Here is a 23388-nt window from a genome sequence, read left to right as displayed (position 1 = left end):
CATAATGTATTTCTGGCACAGTGCAATTAATCACATGGCTCGCCCCTACACTAGGTTGGCCACATGAAAAATATAGAAACATGGAGTGAAATGACATGCAACTTAACATGCATGATTCAACATCGAGAAATTTGAAACCACGTAAAAAGAAAAAAAAAATAAGAATCTCATGCAGAAGAAAAAAAGTCCCCGTAAACAAGTTATTGTATGGAAATAGATCCACACGGTGTATATGTTGCCGTGCTCTCAGTTCACATCAGTAACACAGATGTGCATGTGCAGATAGTTGATAATGTAAGACTGCGGCTGTGTGATTCATTTATTTCAGGGAACCACTGGAATATTTAACAGACACGCCGGTAATCACAGAAGCACACCTTGCCCCTGACAGGTACCAATTCGATTCAACACTTTACAAGTTCATTCTTGAACTCCCCGGTTTGAAGAGAAAATCATGCAACGTTTTGTAGATATCGATTCAAATGAACAGTTTTCACCACCGCTACATTTCCCCACAACTCAGACACTAGAGAGGACTGCATCCATCCTCGGCTTCATTGACAGCGTTCACACCAAATTGCGCTTCTCTGACCTTGGTGGAGATTTTCACACATCGTGCCGTTCAGTATCGTTGAGTCTCTGGCGCACCCGGCTGCATAATAAACAGATCTTTAAGAGGGTGAGCTCATTACCGTGGTGATGAGCATGAGTGACACCCAGCCTTACTGTCGGGTGAAATATTAATGAGCCTTGGGTGATCTACGCTCGCAGACCGGCCGCACAAATAAGACAGTCGGGCTGTGAATTAGGACGGGTCTCACATGACTTTTGTCAATGTTGATGGAAGGTATTAACCCGGTCTGGAGACAGCCTCCAATAATTCTGATGAAACGGAGACATCTCTCGACTAAGAGGGCGAGTTTATAGCATCACCTGTCAAAGACTTACACATCCTTCACAAGATTCCAGCGGAGACGTTTGTTATTTAGAAGTTTTCATACCCACATGTGAGTTCAGAGTAATTTAAGAGATTAAAGAGAAAAATCTCCTGCCCAGCCCCGAAACATGAGCCCTCAACCACACACACACACACACACACACACACACACACACACACACACACACACACAGCAGATGAAAGAAGCTTTCACTAAACGCATCTGATGCACGCGTGAAAGTTCCACTCTTAATGTTTACCGCTTTGAACTAATCATCTTCACTCTACTTGAAGGCAATGCAAAATGACAGCTGTGAATTCCAAATAGGGTACACGACGTACAAATCATTAAATTACGATAAAAGAAACATGTTTTTCGGATTTCATAGCGAGCACAACAATGATATCTGAAAAATATCCAGAGGGGAGAATAAGCAGAAGCACCAGCGCTGACCTAATGAGGCCAACAAAAACATAGATTGTGAATACCACAACTGCACCCCAGAGTGGGATATTGTTCTTTTTTTATGTCATTCACAAGCAGCCATGAAAGTGAAGCGCTTTCCAATATCATTGCATTGTGAAAACTTGTGAGTATATTTATTGCATGTTCTCAAATCTACTTCAATTCAACCAATTTTAAGATGATAAATAGGTCTTCAAACCGTAAAAATACGACCACAATTCATATTAAAGTAAGTGAAGCAGGATTGGCTATATATTAAAATGAGCTCATGTTTTAAATGTTCCTGTCTGTAACGTCATCATTTTGGGGGACATTGTTGGGATGCCATGTTCTTGACCTATGCCCTCAGTATGTTTGGTGGTGTAGGAATACGATTTATAGTTTAATTAATGTAAAAAGCATCTCCCACATGACTAAAATGTAACGTAAAAATGAACTGATGAACGATGAGGAATGAAAATGTTTGTGTTCAGTATAGCCAGTCGTTTTAAATTGACTTCAACAGATTTAAAGTTCACTGTAAAATGTACCGGTAGTTAAGTTGAGTGAACGGTATAACTTGTGTTATAAGCGAGAAGCATACGTGGCCCGGGCGAATATCGGCTGTGTGAAGCTCAGAGGCGATAGACGCTGAGCCTCTGGGGTTGAAGCGGCTCTGCAGGGGCAGCATGACACGGCCTGAGTGCTGCGAATGACACCGGGGAGCCATTTGGGACGTGTGTGCTTAAAGAGCTGACATTTTGAAGGAGCACAAGTGAAGCACGAACAGTAAGTTTGAGTAAAAATCTGCTTATCTTGGTTATCCGCAAACTTTTCATACAACGCTTAACTTTTCCATCCACGATCCATCGACCTGCTGATGTAGAAGTTGATTTTTTTGTTTTTCACGCCGTGCCGCTGTGGGCAGAGCTTTGTGTGCCTTTAGGTTCAGGAGTTAGCGTTAGTTAGGAGTGTTCTCCTAAAAGCTGTGACATCCCAGAGGGGGGACAGAAGAGACGCTGTATCAAACAACTCTAATTTACCATCAAGTCCTTGAGGAACAGTAAATAAACATAACCCTGTGACTGACTGGCGCACGTCTGTCAAAGCTGAATGCAAATCAAGTTAGCCTAGACACCATACATGAATAAAAATGACATCACGCTTGTCACCTTTTTGAGACGTGATCATCTGTTTTCGTGCCAAACAAATAGGAGTGATTTGTAGGCTGAACACACGCGCACAAACATCGACAAATCCCCACCTGAGAGGCTCCCATTCACAAGTGCTCACTGAATTCCATGTTTCCATCGCATGTTCAAAGAGGGGCAAAAGTTGAGGACAATAAATTCTGAGAGAGATGATGATGAAATGATGGTGTAACCCTTACTAACGTGCCATACGTGCACTTGGCATGCAGACTCAACTTTTTTCTGACTTCTTGCCTTACACAATATTCAGACAATGAAATGTGGGCATCAGTTGATTGGACACCCTTGTAAATAAATATCAAATATACCTGAAGTCCAGTTTGATGCAACGTTTAACATGCTTCACCTTGACTCACTTGTTGTTAAGTTTAGTTATGTTGTTTCACCTGGACAGCTTTAATCATCCAGACTATGAGCCCACTGGATGATCAAAATGTAATTTTGCTGCATATCACATTTGGCATTTTTGTCCTGAAATAATGACAAAGGTACAACAGGTAAGTGGTGTCGTGAGCTGCACCTTGTATTTCGCTCTCCCACGGTGCACAAACAGAAGGCCCTCGTGGACCAATTAATACAGACAGAGAGAGCAGTCAGCGATTTCCTGGGAGACCCTCCGACTTCACCAGCTTCCACTATCTCAATCTGGTCTCCATTACAACCACACTTATCTAGATTGCATCAGGTTGCCCTTCTACAAAACTCCCAAGCTCCACTCCTGTGATACAGCTACCACATGGTGGGCATTTTGCTGAATAGCTCCTCCGCAACAGGGCTGTCCCTTTAAATGACTCAGATTAACACAGATGGACTCGTGTCTATCAGAGTCCTACTCAAATTCAATGTAATCGATACAGATACGGAGTCCCTGTAGCTCTCTAGGACACGTTTTCTTTTGTGTGGAAACAACTGTAGTCATTCTGGATAATGTGATTATGTGCAATCAATACGAGTTCGACGTTTCCCAACTTCCACTCTAAACACAGACACGCTGCTCAGTGGACAAATCTATTTGAGGGTACATCGTGAGTGTCCCATCAATATGCAAATTCAGCACAACTGGAAATAAGCCTATTGGTTTTTGACAAAATCATAGTGTCCTAGAGATAATGAGATGGAGGAAGGGTTGAAGCAGCAGGTATGGGGAGAGAGAGAGAGAGCGAGAGAGAGAGAGAGAGCGAGAGAGAGAGAGAGATGCAAATCCCATGGCAACAGCAACCAGAAAACAAGTCTAAAATAGGGGGCAGTGTCCGCTATCACTATAGCAACAGGAGAACCGCACATTTACTCAGCTTCAGGATTTGCTGAAATGAGAAAAACAAAGTTGTGTTTCTCACATAATGATTGACAGTCATTACAAGTGATATTAAATCGGTTCCGCCAGCTGCTTCTCGCAAATGAGCCACGGAAATACAGGATTGTCAAAGTATATTATGATAACACTCATTCTGTGTTGCAGAAGTAAAATGAATATATCCTTGAATACTTGAATAAGATATCTTCCATTATTCACTGACTCAGTGTCGTTTCGTCAAACAATGTCCTGGTGTAGTTGAGACCCATATAAGCGGACAGCTATTAATTGCATTTACAAAAAAAGGAAAATGAAATCATGATTTGACATATTTACAATTAAGTAACTCAATAATAACACAACGAGACGTGTCTGTGGTGACAACATGACTTCCTATGATGAGCATCTTTTCCGCCTGGTATTTAATGACTTAAACTCTCATTTAGTTTGCTCTGCTGCATAATCAGTCTGACTTGATTACCACAAGCTGTTTGGTAAAACTGTGACACAAAAAGCTTTTCTCAGCTTTAAAGAAAAAAAGAAAAAGAAAAAGTGCAGCACCGATATCCACACCCGGTTTGTTTACCTGACACATGTGCACAGTCTGCACTGCAGGAAGAAGAAGAAAAAAAGATGACAACACAGTGATGCTTTGCCTTGCCTACCGCTGACCAATCAGATTTCACTTGTAGCAGAATCCAACCAATGACAGACCGGCAGCCTGGGCACGCGCAGCCAATCGCTCTGAACATGGCCCACTGATGCAACGGCGATGCAACAGACGTCTGAACAACAAAGTGCGCTGTGAATCAAATAGTCCCTCGTCAAAACAATACCATGCCGCATAGTAAAGTACAGTCTCTAAACTGTAGCGGTGTGTATTTGAGAGACGAGTCCACGTAAACTAAGTCCATTATCTGGGTTTGGATCATTTGTAACTTACTGTCTCTGTAGCAACAACGGGTTATAAGAGAAACAATGACTAGTTGTAACGCGTTACATAATGTGAGTACTTGTCGGATTACTAACGATATATCAACACTACAGCTAGTCGGAACAGGATAGGAACTACTGATTATTTCCCTCCCGCTTATAACTTTCCCAGCTTCATGAAATTATTGACCATGATTGAGTGTTTAGTGTTGACACTTTACATATAGGAGCTGGACAGTCACTGCAGCCCACGTGGTATTCTTTTGCTACCTTTCTATTTACTTTTTGTCCGTTTTGTTTCCTTTTTTACGCAACGCGTTAAAGCCATCTCATTGTGTGGCTGTATTACAACAGCAAGCCTATTATACGAAATCACAACTAATCATACTTCATTAACGGTGGTACTTTTGAAACAAGCAGGAAAGGAACGAGTACTTTACTGAGTAGTGTACTTTTACAACAGAGCCCGTTCAGTGAGTTTGTGGGACGTCCTTCTGTGAGACGCGGAGGGTGGGGGCGGAGGGATCTGCGCTCAGCAGCACGGTGACGCAGTCGGTTGCTAGGTGTGAATGAACTGATGCTTTCTCACAATTAAAGCAGCCGCTCAGTTTACAGGTCGACCACAACAAAGCAACACCTCGTCCTTCTTCTTTTGTTGTTGTTGCGCTGTCCCGGATACCGCGAGCTGAAACATGGCTCTTTAAACTCGCGAAGTTGTTGGACCCGATAAGAAATCGTGCTCCGCACCCGACGTGCTCTACCTTTTTCTCTGCAAGAATGGAGTAAGTGAAACTCTCTTTATGCACACACGTTGGCTCCAGTTTGTTTCTGCTGTATATCTGCTCGTGTGTCACACGTAGCGGAGCGGTCCGTTATTTTGCTGGTTTATCTGCTTTATACAGTTTGTTTTATTTTACTATCTTCTTTTAGACCATTTGCCTAAATATTGAATGCTTATTTTATGGCGTTTAGTCTGTTTTGGGTTGCTTCGATAACAGGGACAGCTGTTACACGTATAGCCTCCAGCCGATGTTGTTATACACCGGAGAGCATCACATTTATGTCACTTTCAGTTGCATGCATCAGGTTTCTATTGAGCTATCGCCACCTATCCTGCTTCAGTCGTCAAACAGAAGTGATTCATTTAAAAAGGGACATGCGATTAGATGATCAGGGTGTCTCTCACTTTAGAGAGTTTCTGTAATCTAGCCAGCCTACTTGACAACAGTTGGACCGTTGACAGCGTTACGGGGTCCCACGTGCTTTGAGGACGTCAAGTGCATTTTGCTTTTGAGGGAGCTCAAAGCTCAGAGGACACAGATGTCATGTGTGTATCACTGACTTTGTCAATTCTGATTGTTGGTTTTTCAAAGTGTTCATGATCCATTCTATTTTAAACATTTGATATAAATATTCATGTTTTGGAAAGTTATTTCCTTATAGCTAAAAAAAACAAAACCCATTATTCTTACATGATGACCTGCAGGTGATTTCTTATTCTTTATTTTATCTCCATCAACAGACAGACTGCTGTTGAGAAACTTGCTGAGGGCAGCGAGTGTGATATTCCTGATATTCCCGGTCGACTGACTAAGTTGCATCGTTTTTTCTTCGGCGGCATGTTTCTGATCCACGTTTGTGTTTCCCCTCCAGGTTTCATTATGCTCACCCAGCCCTGCTCTCTGTGGCCCATCTGTCAGACCCCTCTTGCCCTCAGCACATGCTCGGACTTGGACTGAATCAAAGCTCCAACAGACACTATGATGGCAACATCAGCTCCTGTTTGGAAGACTCTTCGTGTCTGCCCGGCAGACCCCCTCGCTCCTTCTCACCCACAGGCTAACCACAGCCAATCACAGGGGTGCAGGGGGGAGGTGTCAGAGGAGAGTCGGCACTTAATTGGTGAGTTGCAGCGACTACGCTTTTTTATATTTTTCCCCATTTCAGGTGGGCTCGGCACTGCAGCACATTCGTCCTTCTCGAACAGTAAGTAAAAAACTAGCTACGCCTAGTATGTTGATACGCTACAACTATAGTTTGTAAAAAGCTTGCTTTGCTTTTGCTATTGCCGATCGGATTTTGCCTTCGTGCAACGTTGGTCGACTGACATTTTTACAATGTTTGCATGAACGTTGCTATTTAGCTGTGATGTTTTCCTCAACCCAACAGCTTCTCACGATTGCAATTTTTCTCTCTCCCCAATAGGTGATGGTCTCACTGACTGGATGACGGAAGAAGTGGATTTCTCCTCGTACCTCCCAAACCCTCCTTCCCCTCCCTCCTCCACCAATGCCTCCCTTCCCCCTTCGCCCCTCCAGAATGATATCCAGGTGCCCTCCGACTTGGAGGTCATGACCTCTCTGCTGCAAGAGGAACTCGCCCAACTGGAGGACTACTTCCTGTCCGAGCCGCTGCCAGAGAAAGGGCCGAGGCTCGCGAGATGCGACAGGGGTCCACTGCCGGCGGGTCCTCAGCCGTTCACTCAGCTGCCATACGCATCATACTCCACATCCAACCAATCAGAATCCAGCCCACTCCTTGTTACCCTGGCAACCGGAGAACTGGACCTGCTGAGTATCTGTGGCGGGCCCATTGGGCGATCCAAAAATCCAAGACACGCCCCGTACAGCTGCAGTCGCCCCAGTGGGTGTGTTAGGAAAAGAGTTCCCGACGGCGTGAGGTTCAGCGACGGCTATGACAACAGTTTGTTGAGCTTCAAAGGAAGCAACTCAGGTAACGCAGCGGTGACCCTCACAGGTAACTACGACTGTGCCGAGGACGAGCAGCTGGTAGGGAAGAGCTACTGTCTGGGTAGTGCAGTCGAGGTCAGAAGATGTGCCGTCCTGCCAAGAGACGACAAAAATTGCTGTTTCGGTCAAGATGTCGTAGGTGGTGCGAAGGTCGTCGGTGGGGGATTCGGCTTCGGCGGATCACTTAACGTCCCGCACAAGAAAGAGGACCTGCTGATGTACAGCATGAGGGAGGTCAGCGGAGGCACCGGTAGCAACGAGGCGCTGAGTAGCATCAAAGCGAGTGTGGAGATGACTAAAGCCAGCGTTTCGTGGAAGACAGGGAGCGGCGAAGGTTGTTATATTCCAGCGACAGCACAGTCTGAGGCCTATCATAGCTTCTTAAGCACCATCAACGAGCAGGTGAAGTCAGAGAGTCTGCAGATAGGGCAACATGATTTGCACTGTAACTTCCTGGAGGATCAGGGCCCAGAGTGTCTTTTAATGGCTAGGGAGAGTCTGAACCTGGAGTCTTCGGGGTGCAGGCAAGCATGCAGGCTGAAGGAAGACCACTGTGCTTTGAGCTACGAAGAGGACCTCGTTCCAGTCGAAGGCGGCAAGCGCAAACAGAAGAAGAGAGATCAGAACAAAACCGCCGCTCACAGGTGACCTTTAGTTCTCAGCTCGATTCAAAATGTGACCTCCGACATGATTTCACAGGTAAAGATCTGCATTTAATCTTTTGCTTTCCTCAACGCAGGTACCGCCAGAGAAAAAGGGTGGAGCTAGATTCTCTGGAGGAACAGTTGCACGGCCTCGAAGGGAAGAACCGGGAGCTCCGGGACAAGGCAGAGTCGGTAGAACGTGAAATCCAGTATGTCAAAGACCTGCTGATTGAAGTTTACAAGGCCCGCAGCCAAAGGCTCAAGCAGGACACAACCGCCTAACACCGAGCTCCTGCAAGTACATTTAAAGAGGGCGCAGCAGGGAGAATGTGGCGCTCTTTGTGTCTGTAAGATTGTCCAGAATTGAATGTTTAATTTTGGGGTTTTTTTTAATGGCGGGTGGGGTAAATGCATGCTTTGCTAATGTGAATTATTTTTTACATTTTAAATCAACACTATCCAATGCTTCCATTGCTTTCGCACTCTGATCACTTGAGCCTGCACTGTGGCATTGCAATGCTTTAAATGACAATCATGTTTAATAGATCTCTCACTGCCTGGATCTACTAATTGAAATACGGTTATTTCTGAAGAAGCGATGCTATTCATTATGCAGGTTTAATATCATTAACAGCCTTACATTGGAATTGATGTCAGCAATAGAAGTGAATGTTTTTTTTTTACAATTACTGTATCGCCCTTTACGATAGTTGAAGTCGTCAAATATGTTGTTGGTGTCTACACATGAAAGTGCATCATTTCATTTTTGAACACATCTTTCAAACCAAATACTTTTCTAGACTAATTTCTCGCCTCTCTTGAACAGCAAATGTTAGTTTGATTGCTATGAATATTTTAGAATATTAGGATTGTGCTTGAAGATGTATTGACTTTTAACTGCGGAGAGAACGACCGATGTACGGAAGAGCAAGGAACTTTTTGTCACCAATTTAGCAAATATTTTAATATTATTACATTTTTTTTTGGACAAAGCCTTTGATTGACTTCAGATTTAATGCAGCCAAAAATATTCAGTCGCTAAAAGGATTTGGATGTTTTGAGCATGAAGTTCCTTTTGACATTTACATTTTACCCAGCTTTGTTAGAAATATTACTTTCTCTACTGTATTTCAATTAGTTTTTTCTCCTGATATTTGCGTTACTCTTCATGCCCAAATCACCCATTTCTTCCAGACTAATGTCCAAATTATTGGTCCTGTGACCAAAAGAGAATTAGCTAATAATATATACAGTTTTGAAGTAAGAAGCTTGTTTGTTGCAGTTTGCAACATTTTTGCAAATTATACAATCTTGCAGCTCAGGATATATAATTTGTTCTCCAGTCCTACACATGCCAGTGGATGATTCATTACATAAAGATTTCACTGCTATTGACATACAGGTTTTCCTGATGTAAAAAAAGGTTTTTCCATATGTACAAATATTGTAACTAGTTGAGTTTTAGCAGCCTCCCTCTGCATGTTTTTCCATAAACGGAGTAGAAAATGTAGAATTTCAGAAATAAAGGGGATTTTATTTCTCTAAAGTGCTCGTTATGGCAATACGTTTTATAGGCCTCTGGCTGATCTGCACTAATTTGTAACAACTTTTGTATGTTCAGGGAGTGAAGTGTTTGCCTTTTCTTTGTAGAAAATTACTGAAAAAAATCTCATTAGGTTATTTGTTCACGTTTGCAGTGTTATCTTTGGTGTAAGAGGATACTCTCGAATTTATTGCTAAGGAAATAAGCACTACTGTTACTGTTAAACATGCCTATAGCGAGGACGGATTTTTGTTCTATGCATATTTATTTTAAGACAATCTTGGATACGAACGCGGACTTTGAGCAGTTTATTTAATGTGTTTATTCAGCTTTTGGCAAGAAATGAAAGTCACATTGTTCGACCCTCCTGCGGTGCACTATCAACTCCGATTGTTAAAACCAAAAAACGCTTTGTAACTCCATGTTCATTTAATCATATATGCATCTGTCATTTGTGTGGCGTCAGGTTTTTCTTTCCTAAAAAAATAAAGTAAAGTGAATCATTAACTCAGTCCTTTGTGTTCTTTCAGAGGGTTTCTCTCCGAGTTGGTGAATTGACCGGAAATGTTTTTTTTACCTACGCCGACTGTTGTAATAATCCGAAAATACAACATGCTGTCAAATTTATCTTGAAAACAAGTCGTGCCTCTTGAATGTCATAAATTCATATTTTTTTGTAAAAAAGCACATTTACAAACCTGCAGGGCCTGACGGACACCGACACGCGCTGCTCTCTGATCCGACACGCGGCCCATCATTCACTCCCCGCGGAGACAAACAGCTCGATAACAATTTTTTATGAAGCTATAAATGTCATTATTAAGCGCTTATTGTTCGTCGATGTTACGCTAAAAAAAGAAAGAACAATTTAAAAAGGAGTGAACGTCCAGCCCGACGTTTGTTAAAATGCCGTTCGCAGTTGCAAAATAAAAATAAGTCGATATTATTTATACCACCAAGAATCACAATTTTGCCCCAAAAGGCTTTAAAATATGTAGACGAAATCCTCTATACTGAAACACGACTTTTAAAATGACGGACTAACTGAACTCAACCAAAATGTACAAAAACTACAACCTGAAACTATTTAAATACGTTTATAACTCACCTACTTGTAGCGCTTATAACAACCACTCGTGTGTATTACTGCGGAGTGCGAGGGGTAAAAATAAGCTCTTCTCCAATTAAAAGACATTCGTCTTTGTGGAATTTCGATTCCATTTGAATAGTTTTTTCCAACAGCTGGTGTCATAAAATGAAACATCAGATAACAGTAACAACGCACTTTGGTTTTATTTCAACACACAGACACAATTTCTGCTGTGCCAACGAAGATCTCCAGAAAGTTAGTTTTTATATCCACCGCTATGATTCCATGTATTAAGTCCACCAATCTTAAAATAAAAAAGACACTTTATAAAAAATAATAAATGGGATATGAATACTGAATATAGGAGACAGGAGGAAGGACTTTTGCAATGTAAGGGAGAAGAAGAAATATTTACAAAACATTTAAATGTGCCACCATTCCTGTTTATTTGGACTCACTTACAGCTGTCCGATGAGCTGGTGATAGTCACATTGTGGAGCTGCGTGTTGTGAAGCCTGAAGAAGTTTCTTACTGGCATCGAGGGATCTCAGGACCTTCAAACGAACGCAAAAGAAAGTGACCGACTGGAAAACATTTGTTTACATGTTTAAAGTGACCACACTATAGCACAGAGGTGACAAAACATCTGCATAGCATTAAATAATTTGCAATGAAATATGACCAGAAAACAAGTTTATATAAAAGGAAGGAATGGGCTCAAGGCAACACTACTTAAATGTAAATAGTGGTAATTGTTTTCTACCATTAAGAAACTGTCATTCAATTTAAAAAAGGTCTTTCTATCCAAATTCAAAAAAACTGAAATCCTATTTGTAGCGTTGACCTCTGCCCTCCTCCGACCTGTTCATCATGTTACCTGACGTATTACGTCCTGCTCGCTGTACAGGCACAGGGTTGCTATGGCTGCTTGCCTCACTGCATTATGGGAATCCATGCACGCAGCTCTCAGGAGCAGGCTGGACGTGTGCTCCGCCAACAACAGGGGTACAGCTCCATCGACATGTACCAGGTTTCCCAGGGCTGCACAACAGTGGCGACGCGTGAAGGCATCGGGGTCAGTGATCAGAGACGTCAGCGGCACCGCCGTCCTCCTGGCGTCCTCTGTCCAACTGCGCCCCTCCTCATCGTCCAATCCCTGTTCTACTATAACAGCCAAATCTCCTGCTGCCTCATTGTGTGCCTTCCCTTCGCCCCACCCTGTACTGTCAATGCCACCCGTTTTAAACCTTGCCCCTGCTGCCATACATCCCAACCAGTTCCCAACCGCCCTGCAAGCCATACGTCGGACAGGCATGCAGGAATCGTGAAGACACTCTATCATGCTTTTGAAAATGTCAGGCTGCAAGGTGTGCAGCGTGGGAGGCCTGAATGGATCTAAGTTTCCTAGAAGTCTGCATGTGGCGGCCCTGATCTGGTCATAAGAGTGAGCCAGCGCCTGGTGCAGCGCCGAGGCTTCCAGGTGAAGCCGAAGGCGGGCGGGCCGGGGGCAACAGCGGGCTACTTGGGACAACAGAGTTAAGAGCTCCACGGCAGAGTCCCACAGCACATCCAGCTGCAGAAAGTCAGCCAGCAGGGAGCTTGCGGTTCTGCGCAGCGGAGTCTGGTGTTTGGAGGCGGCGAGCTGGCTGTCCCTCGGTGGCGCGAAAAAACCACAAGCGTCTTTTCCGAGGCGGGAAACGGAGCGCTCGGGGTCACACAGGAGCAAACGGCTCAGCAGGGAGAGCGGCAGCTCTAACAGCGCAGGAGGAAGAGTCTGAATTACCTGTCAAAGCACGGAAAAAAACAAAAATCACCCAGACAACTCGTCACAGATCAAACAGCCGGCAACAAACGGCGCAACGCTCTCACAAAAGAACAGAGACATTAAGATGTACAGTAGTGTGTGGCTGATGTGAGCCTACTGCAAGAGTTATCCTGCGTTGCATCACAGGATTGTGTTTGTCAGCAAGGTCTTTATTGGAGCACGGGAAGGCCCTCACCTGCAGGAGGCTCGCCACTATTCCACAACTGTCGTACGACTGTAAAATCGCGGCCACGGCGTCTGAAGGCAGGTCCAGAGCGAACGGGAAGCACAACAAGTGGCAGCTCAACACAGACAGGCTGTCAGGACCCGGATCCACCTCAAGTCTCCCAGGACGGCCTTCAGCAAACAAATGAAGACTGGAGGGAACATCATATCATATTGTTAGCTTCAGGCGTAGCAGCAGTGCTGCTCTAAGATTGGTGGTACGAATGAAACGGTAAGTTGAGAAATCTGAGAACCAACCAGTCGGCGCCCAGCAGCTGGCCCAGAGTGTACACACATGTTGATTCGGGCTCAGAAAACAGAGCAGTGCATGAGTGTGGATCCTTGGTGAAGATGGACAGCGCGGTAGACAGAAAGGAATGAAGCCCTGATGTCAAAAGAAAAGGAAAAAATGAGTAAAGACGCTGTTTGTGTTGTTAAACAATGGTGGGCATCATTAGACACGTATATTTACCATTTGCCGAACAGAGGTCTGTGCATGGTGTTGTCCTGGCCAGTGAACTGCCAATTGCTTTCCATAGATCCAGAAACATGACTGGGTCCAAACTTGAAGAGCTATTTTCCTGCTGTTAAAAGAAAAATCAGGCAAAGCTCAGAGGAAGAAATTGCAGGTCTATCTGGTGTCTATCCAGTCAAGTTGTTTTTAACACATTGTAGTTGTTGTCTGACCTCAGAGAGTGTGTGCAGGACTAAAGACAGGACGCCGTCACAGAGACCGAAGCCAGAGGGGAGAGAGAGTTGGGGCTGACGAGGCACATGACACAATAGCGGATCAATTTAAACTGGTCAAAGTTGTCAAATTATTGCCAGATTACTTCTCACAGTTTCAGTACCACATAGGAGTCCAGAAGCAGTTTTTTGAGCAAGGAGGTTAGATTGTCCATATCCACTTTGACGTGAACATCGTGTTGTGTCAACAGAGACAAAACAGAGGCAGCCAGATGCTAAAGAAGAGATCACAAAGTCAAATGTGTCGCACAACTAACGAGATATATAAACCAAAATGAATCGCCAGTCAGTCTATGAAATGCACGGACTGACTTCAATGAGTGCTCACCGCCAAAGGGACGAGGTCTGGTTCACTGAGGATTGTGATGAAAGGCTTGGTGAACTCTTCTGGTCTACAGGGAGAGAACAGATGATGAGCTGCAATAGTTGATTTACGATAGTCACTCACTGACACTGCACCGTACGTACAGGGTTCAACTAATTAGCAAGATCAGCTTCAGTGCTAAATCTTAACCTGCGCTCTTCTTCCACCCAGTCACAGTGCTTCTCCCAGTAGATCAGAAGCACAACAATCATTTCTCCATACGCTCGGTCGCTCCAAGGCTGCTGAGTAAGGGAAAAAAGTAGGAGAAGAAAGTCAGGAATACTGTTCCAGGACCGTTTCATTCATTGCTGGACATGGCTCCATTCCTGAGCACTGACCTTGATGACGTGCGAGCTGTCTACAGCATCACGGACGAGGTCAAAGAGGACACGAGGGAGTCCGAGTTCATGACAAACGTGATGAGACTTATCAAGGTCAGAGGTCACAATCAGGTTGCGCAAGACCTTCAGCGGGAGGTGAATCCGCCACGGTTCTTTCACAACGCCACCTGTCAGCTAACCGTACAAAGAAAAAAAGACTACATGTTAAATTGTTCGGAGGTAGAAGCAATTTATGCTTTATTGAATATTGTACCTAAGTACCTGAGCTTTAAATGCCAGGATCTTGGATTTCAGTTGAGGTATAACTGCACCGTGATTCAACGGTTCTCTCCGCTTGCTGCTCGGATCTGATTCTTGGGCCAGTTTCTCCCAATAATCCTCACAGTCAACATCCTGAAAGAACAAGACATCATTCATACTAGAAGACACATTTTCCTTTAAAGCATAACTATGATATGTTTCAACAAGGAACTTCACATATGTTGTGTCTAAGAGACTAATCGGGACAACAATTTTAGAAATTGGTCCAGTATTGAACAAAACCAGGGCAATTCTGCAGCATCAATGTCAAGTAACGTTAACTAAAAGTGCTTTTTGTTGCTACTCAGATTGCATTGCTACTCAGCAGTGTTTGAACAACGATTTCAGTGTTGACATTGACGGTGCGCAGTTGTCCTTGCAGCTTGGCTGCCGGTTACAGCGTCTTGTTCAATACTGGACCAATTTCAAAAATTGTAGCCCCATCAGTAACTTAGACACAAAGCATGGGAAAATAGGGTCCAGGTTGAAAAATTGACTTTAAGATAGCGAACAGCGTATTTATTACCAGGGCAGATTTGCAGCTGGAAGGGAATATATACTCTACATTATGGAACAAGACACATTTTCTGAATTGGACATGTCTTTATGCAGCCGGCACTGACCTGCCTGTGCAGTGTGGTCCGGCTGCCTGCACTGCATCCCTGCACTAGTCGCGGCCCAACCTCTACAGAGGGAAACTCCTGTTCATAGTCCCTGCTGATCTGACCCCTGCGGAAGAAATGACCACAGCCGTGAACACACACCTCAGTCTGTTTTGGTCGAATATTGTACCTTTATTCTGAGCTTCCACAAACACCTGTGTTTGGATTTCACGCAGGCTTGACTCTTTGGGTGTAGGCTTTGATTGGCAGCTGTCATGACCGAGTGTACTGAGGGAACGGAGACGTCACTGGAAGGGGGCGTGGCTCTCGGGGACGCTGCTGTTATTGCATAGTTGACCTTTTCATTTCCCACTCCGTCCTTCTCTTTCTGTCAAGTGTACACAGAACGGCTTAAAGCGCCTCCATGAATTTCCATGTGACTAATTTAAGAATGAAAAATCAATATGTGACTCACTTTCGCACCGTCACCGCCTGCTGGTTTCCCTGTTTTGCCGTCGTCTGTCTGTTCCCTGGCCCTCCGCAATAATCTGCTCCCTCCAGGAGTCGGTACCATCTTTGCCGCCACTTGCTGAAGTTTCAGCGCCATCATGTCTGGGGTGGGTGTGACTGTCAGAGGGCTGAAAACGCCTGTGTCTGACAGCACTGGGCCAACACAGGAATAAAAGAGTTCAAATCAGACATTAGAATAATCTCAAAAACAGACCAGCGTTATGCTTATTTGACATTTTTTAAACATCACCTAAAACACCATCAGCAACAAAGGGATGTCTCAGGAGGTACGGCCACGACAACCGCTTCTGAGGGTCTTTGGTCAACAAGCCTTTCAGGAAACTCTGGAAGGGAAATATCAGATGAGCACCGATGACTTGTATGTCCTTTAACAGGCTTGTAGCCATCACTGAGAAAACCAGGGACATTTCCTCACTACTTTGAGTGCTGTTTACCTTCTGTGGCAAAAAACGAAAATAAATGATACATTTGACTACTTTTATGGCAATAATAAGAGGTGAGCTCCAGATTTAAGACATTTGTTTTTGGGGTCTGGTCAAAATGATCTGAACTGGGCTGCGGGTGTAGAGGCGGTACTTGGACTAAAACCTCAGTATTTCCAAAATCCCTTTTACGGTCCTGCCCGTAAGCACAGCTCTGGCCACCTGGCTAACGATTTGAACACGGTGCGGATGTTAGCTTTGACCTACACACGATGCAGCACGATCAGACTGTCGCTAATGTATACCGTACCGTGCAGGTGTCGCTCATAGTGTCTGGCCATTTGACTGGGTTTCTCACTATGAGCTGCACCAGGTGGAAAATGGAGTTGGTGTAGAACGGAGGCGCCCCCGTGTGGAGTTCATAAAGGATGCAGCCCAGAGACCAGAGATCAGCAGTGTGGTCGTACGGCTTCTCCTCCACCAGCTCAGGAGACATGTACAGTGGCGTTCCCTTGATGGAAGTCAGCACCAAGGTGGAGACGCTCATGGCCCTCGCAAACCTACGGCAAGATTGCATCACATGATCTTCGTGGTATTTGAGCGATGCAGCTACTTTGTCTTTAAAATAGTTACCTACCCAAAGTCACACAGTTTCACCACCCCACTTTTCCCCAACAGGATGTTCTGTGGTTTCATGTCCCGATGAAGAATGCGATGGGAGTGTAGGTAATACAGAGCCGAGACCAGCTGGCAGGCGATCTCACAGACCTTGGAAGAAAGGGGAAGAATGATGATGCACATGATGATCATGAGAAACCATGATGAGTGTCACTCCTGGCATTGCTCTGTACACCGACAGTGATTACCTGGCTCTCTGGTAAACTCCCATCATCCTCAAGGATCTGGAACAGCTGACCCTCTGCATACTCAGTTACAACCACAACCTGTTACAAACATAGAGAGCGATTATGAACTCACATGGAAAGATAAGTGGTTAGGTGGATCAAATTATAGAATTAGTAGCAATATTTTGTGAACTAAGCACATGCATGCATTGTTTCTTTGAGAGAAGATTACAGTAATACCTCAGTTTTAGTCTCGAAGCTGTCAAAGAGTTGAACGATATTTGGATGTTGAAGCCCCCTCATGATCTCAATCTCTCGTTTGAGACTGCGCAGCTCCTTTTCAGACCGACCCACCTTTGGCATGAACTTCAGAGCCACCACCTAATGGACACACAGACACACAGACGGTGAAACGATACACGGCTGAACACAACAGTCACACAGCTATCAGACGGTTCAAACAAAAGCCACTCACCTGGCCGGTAAATCTTTTCCTTCCCTTGTAAACTCGACCAAATGAGCCCTCTCCCGCCAGCTCCAAGACGTGATACGAGTTCATGTCGACGGTTAACGGCAGGAGGTTAAAACATTACAGTTATCCGTTAGGACAGTAGACGAGCGTTTCGTTCCTTACGTGACAGCACAGGATACGTGTGTACTTGGACACAAAACTTTGAACTTCCCAAATCCTAGCCGAGCTATCCTAGCTAGCAGCCTAGTTTACATGCTGATGTGAACTACACTTTGCACAGCTTCGTGTTGGACGTTTTTGGATACGGTGACAACTAAAATGATTCACGCTCGAGAGCAAGTAGGTTAGCTAACTGCCGTTTCATAAAAGTAGCAAAAGACACAGTTAAGTTTAACTTCACTCACAAGTATACCAGTGGCCCTTCATTTAAGTATTTTATTTGCGTATTTGAACAACTAAAAGTTGTTTAAAGCATTGTTTAATATTGTTATACAAAAGTAAAAACTGGCAATTGGGTGGACAACACGCAAGCAGGGGTCCTTAGCATAGCGACCACTGTTGCGTTCCTGACAACGGGCTGAGAACGGACAACAGAGCAGGCAGCTGGCAGGAGGGGGACGTGGTCTTAAGATGATCCACTTATTTAAACACAAAATGAATATACTGCACATATATCCATTCCACAGTATTGCACAGATAACTGATTTTTACTTCAACAAGTCTGCCTCTCAACCTCTCCTAAGAAGTATAAATGCAAAATGTCCTCATTATGCGGCTCATTCAGAGTGTTTTATTATGATGATTATGATGATTGTGATTATTATATCTGGCATTGTTGATTATTAAAACAGATAGACTACATTAGATTAAATTGATAACTGCAGGTGGTATATAACAAATCAATATATTTGAAAGGGGGATCATGTTCTCTAAAAAAGGTTTAATCTGCAAAGTAAATAGTAAATGCAACTGAGTAGAATAATATCTCCCTCTGAAATGTAGTGGAAATTAAACCTAGTATACACTAGCATTATCAGTAATTCATAATCATACCATAATATAGTATACACACAATCCCAGTTCCTGTACTGTCCACCAGATGTCGTACGCGAGTTACGGAGAGTAATCGACCTGAATCACAGCAGCTGTTCCTCCACAGGAATTCAGCTGCAATATTATCGGGACTTGTGTCATGTTCATCTGATTTTAACATCTCTGTACTATTCTTGCAGCCCACTGATGTTCCATTAAAGATGTAGGTAATTGAAGCACCGGTCTTAGTTATTTATAATAGACATGAGCGTGCTGCTATTTATGTGAGATGAAATGTATTAAGTGCTTCTCCGCAATGTGGGCAAAAGTGTCGAGTAATGACTTGCATATTATGCGGAGTCAGGCAGGGTGTGAGTGAGACATCTGATAATTCATCCCAGTGTGTTGGGACATGATGATAGGTCTGCGGTTTGCTGAGTTTCAAGTGGCCGCAGAAAAAGGAGAGACAGCGAGATCCTTCTTGTGGCACTGGCACCTCTGCGTCACTCAGCGTCAGTCTGTGTCAAGCATCGTCAGTCTGTGGCACGCAGCGTCACACAGCGTCCGTCTCTGTCACTCAGCGTCCCTCTCTGTCACTCAGCGTCCCTCTCTGTCAGTTCAGCGGAAAGATTCAGCTGTGGCACGCGAGCATAGTTCGGCAATTGTCAAGAAGCTGCGGAGCTGAGGGGGCGGAGCAACATTTCCTGAGAACACCCGTTGTTGTTACGACAGATCAGCTTCCATAAATCAGTTTTATGATTTTAGTTGAGTCACAGGAGCCCCCTGTTCTCTGTATGCATCCTTAGAGTAAGTACGTTGTACTTTTTTGTTTCTCATTCATTTTATTTCAGTATGATTTTGCTGCTTATGCAACAAAATGGAACATAATACACTTTCCAAATTACTACTTTTATAGTCACTTACAACAATCGGCTAAAATAATGAAAATAAATCATCCGTTTTAGAATCATTTAAAAGTATATATTAAAATTAAGACTTAAATTGTCCAATCCAAAAATACATGTTTGAAAATATCTTCACTCTTCCTCTGCTTATATGTATATGTATGTCAGTAAGACATATGTTAACTGTTAACAGTTTACAGCATACTTAAATAAATATAAATAAATACAAAACACACGCACACTTTGTACACACACTGCAGCAATTCTTTTGCAGGAATATGAGCATATTTTCCCCCTCTGGCAAAATACAACACGTCTCATGCCTTATTTTATTTTACCAGTTGGTGGCGGTAATGCGCCAATTCGTTTGCCAACCGCCAGTACACCAAAAGGGAGGAGAAGAAGAAGCTTTCCCGTGCCTGTGTTGTTGTGCTCATGAGCGAGTCATAAGTCATAACGCGGACGTTTTGGTCATTGACATTGAATGATGTACATGGCAGTTCTGGGTCAAGGAGCTCACTTTCCATGTCTTCAATTTCCTCTGGGTGGATATCACAGTTACTGAGAACATTTGGAGCCTCCTGAAAGATCCACCACATGGCCATCATGTGGTGGACACAGCGGTGTGATTGTCCCCTTTGCCTACAAGGACAATGCCACTGACCCCCCACAGAGTCAAAGCTTACCACAGTACGCTCAAAACGGCACCAATTGTCCTTTTTGTCAGTGAAGACAGAGAAAAATAGCCATCTTTTTGAAAATCCAGCATGTCCATAAAGAATGGGGTTGATGCTTTCAGTTTCCTTGTTGGCTGCTGCTGTTTTCAACTCTTTGCACCGCTCACTCCATTCAGTGGAGATAAGTCCCTTGTCCAACATTTCCTGTAGCGAAGTATTTTTCACAGATGCTGGGGGGACATACGGATCGGCATATTTGACTCTTTCCAGGTGAACACACTCTTTTCCTGGATTTCCTGATGCTTTCGCAATATCCATCAATTTCCGACAGAGTGAAACTTCGCAATCGATAACTGGTCTGCTTGTAGATTTAATGACATGAATCGGGAACAGAGGGCCTGAATCATGTTTTGGCGTGACATAAATGCCATTGTCAGGGTCTATGCACATCATAGGGGTTGTCGGACGGTTGTGAACCTCACGGATATGGCGTCTCAGATTGGAATGAGATGAAAGTAATGAACTGCAATGTATGCATGGAATAGTTTTATTCTTCTGTGAAACCTTTGGATGTGGGATATCACCTGCTTTCTCTGTGTCAGCCTTTTTTGCAGCTCTTTCTAAAAGAACAAAAACAAAGGATTCACATAACACATTATGTTCCATGTAACTCTTATTCATTTATTTTTTACAACAATTTCTGAAGTAAATGTGTTTTCTTGCAGTGTCAAGTTCTGAGGTATTAAGGAATATTAAGGTATATATATATATATATATATATATATACACACACACACACACACACACACACATGTGAATATATACCTATAGACAATGGCAATGGAAAGATGGATGATAGTATGGGTGCTAGATGTTATATCTTAAAATATATCTTTAAAAAAAGGAAAATATTACCTGTTTTCTTGTATGATTCAATACCTGCAAATGAAAGAAAAATTGGTCATTGAATTCCAATAAAATAAATCTTTATAGTTACTTTACCACTTCAAGTCTTTGCAACATTGGGCTCTGAAGCTATCCTTTAACATAATGGTTTCTCAGAGACCCTAATTCCCCGAATTTGAAAGATTAATTTATTCATAAAAAGGTATTTTTACTTACTGATATAATGGGACTACAGATATTTGTTCTTGACTACATGTATAGTTGTCGTTCTTAGTAGCAACATTTCTAATACATTTACAACATATTCACCCTTAAAAGTTTAGTTTAAATTAAACAAAATAAAAACATGATGTAATTTAAAACCCCCAATGAACATTACATAAGAACACTGAATTTCACATTGGATGAATGACATTTATGTATTTAATATCTTAAAAGGTAAAGTTTAATATTTTATAAGTGGATTTAAACAAAAGGACTGTCAACTGTGGTCTGATTGTGATATGGCCTTTTAGTGCCCCTAGAGGCTTCAAATATATTTACAGGTGATATTTATACATCATTTTGTTTTGGATATAGAGATCGAAAGGGAGGCCAATGTTGTAATTCAGTATTTGAATGTCTTTATGCCAAACATAAATTGTCTATCAATAACATCATGTATGTCCCTTAGTTGTTGGCCTTGGCCTTTGAGTGTGACATATACTTACCATGAACTTGTTGAAGGTGTTTCCTGAAGTTCGGAATTCGGGAAAACACTCTGTAGCTGCAAAACGGACAATGACTGTGGCATCTATGTCTTTGATTTGCGTCCTGGCAAAAGCATGCCAACACAAGTTTCTCTGTCGAAGAACATTGCATAAAATTAGGAATATTAGTGACATGAAGATTTGCTTAAACTGTTGTAAAAAACAGGAGCATACAGTATTTTCTCTTCAATCATGTTTAAGTACCTGTATCTCCATCGCGAAAATAAACAGCATCCCTTAGATGTTTTAGATGTAGATGCACTGCAGAAGCCTCTACTTGCAGAGTGCAAAATATACACTTGGGACCAACAAACTGAAGAACAGACTGTGCATCATTGAAGACCTGATGTGAATCTGCAAGAGAATATGTATTTATTTATTTTTAAATAAATTTCAACAAATATGTAATATGAAAGAAAGGTCCCAGCTTCATTCTATACCAAAAATAATAAACAAACTGCAACGTGTGCAGTAGAGAGCAAATACAGATCATACTATATAGTCTATTTACATGAATGTTGTAAACTTTTAACAACATTTTTAGATACAACTCTCCTACTAGTTATTGGTAGGCCTATAAATCTGTGTATAGGCCTACTTCTGGGGAAGGGGGGTTATTACCAAAAATAATGTCTGTGTGCCATCACTATAGATGCACTACAAGCCTAGTTCCAGTAAAACTCGTTATTCTTATTTGCGTTATTTCTTGCCTACAGTGACATCTAGTGGCGACGGCCGTGGCAGCAACTTCTATTAGTTATTAAATACCTTATAATAAATACATCTACTGCATGACAGTGATCAATGCTGGATGTCTTTCAAAAAAGTAACATAACTTTGTTTTATTGTTGTATTTCTGACACCCACTAGAACCAGTAAATATATCATACAGATATTGAATTGAATGAGGCTGGGTGACGAACGTGGCCTACATGCCGGTGTGGATGTCAAATCTTTAAAAGGTGAAAATATACCAAATCCGTGGACGTATGTGAAGTTTATGGATCCCATTCTTTTTTTTTATTGGAGAGCAAGATAGACTGACCATTCAATGTATCCACATTTGCATAAACACGACCCGCGTTCAACTTTATACAAATTTGGTCCGTCCGTCGCAAGACAGCAGGCTCGCGAAACTCAGAACAGACTTTCATCTGTCGCCATGTTGAAATCACTTGAGCCATCGCGTCTTTCCGTTTGTTGGCTGGATTTGGTAGATCTCGACCTCGTCACTGCTATTTTGTATAAAAAGCCCAGCCTAACCGAGGCTGCAGGCAACTTTAAATCTTTAAATCACCTAACCCCAATGAAGTTACCAATGAAGTTACGATTTTTTGAAGTAATTTTCGAAGTAGGAATAATTCGAGGTACTGCAGCGTGGAGGCATAGTCTCAAAGTGCACTCATCCTTACCTGCCATGGTTTAGTCCTTATGACCATGTTCAATTCCGATGCCCAGTACAAAGAAAATCTATTTCAAATTGTCTTTGACATCTATACATCCGAAAAAAAGGTAGTGTTAAGTTTCAAGGTTTTGAAATGATTCGGACACACTTCACCTCTACTTCTCGACCTAACACGGAGCCAATGGCCCATTTACAGCCTAATCTCACCTCTGGT

General features: G+C 42.9%; 2 protein-coding genes across 2 annotated transcripts; one reads left to right on the top strand and one right to left on the bottom strand.

Annotated features, from left to right (window-relative positions):
• Positions 1–6580: 6580 nt before the first annotated feature.
• On the top strand, positions 6581–8496 carry atf5a (activating transcription factor 5a; the record flags this gene model as incomplete). The annotated part of the gene is made up of 3 exons (XM_079283355.1): positions 6581–6722; positions 7026–8214; positions 8310–8496. The coding sequence occupies 3 exons, from the start codon at positions 6581–6583 to the stop codon at positions 8494–8496; spliced, it is 1518 nt and encodes a 505-aa protein (XP_079139481.1).
• Positions 8497–11093: 2597 nt separating this feature from the next.
• Positions 11094–17630, bottom strand: stk36 (serine/threonine kinase 36 (fused homolog, Drosophila)). Its single transcript, XM_079283223.1, has 20 exons — positions 17504–17630; positions 17269–17409; positions 17050–17127; positions 16821–16951; positions 16494–16743; positions 15991–16084; positions 15706–15893; positions 15446–15618; positions 15252–15357; positions 14590–14721; positions 14326–14502; positions 14138–14229; positions 13952–14015; positions 13728–13838; positions 13564–13638; positions 13349–13460; positions 13135–13261; positions 12848–13028; positions 11725–12630; positions 11094–11401 (listed from the first exon to the last, which is right to left on the bottom strand). The coding sequence occupies exons 1-20, from the start codon at positions 17585–17587 to the stop codon at positions 11306–11308; spliced, it is 3318 nt and encodes a 1105-aa protein (XP_079139349.1). The 5' UTR covers positions 17588–17630; the 3' UTR covers positions 11094–11305.
• Positions 17631–23388: the final 5758 nt, after the last annotated feature.

This window comes from Melanostigma gelatinosum, assembly GCF_949748355.1.
Source record: "Melanostigma gelatinosum genome assembly, chromosome: 14".
NCBI classification, from domain to species: Eukaryota; Metazoa; Chordata; class Actinopteri; order Perciformes; family Zoarcidae; genus Melanostigma; species Melanostigma gelatinosum.
The sequence above is the reverse complement of the archived record's forward strand: the minus strand, read 5'-3'. Positions and strand labels throughout refer to the sequence as shown.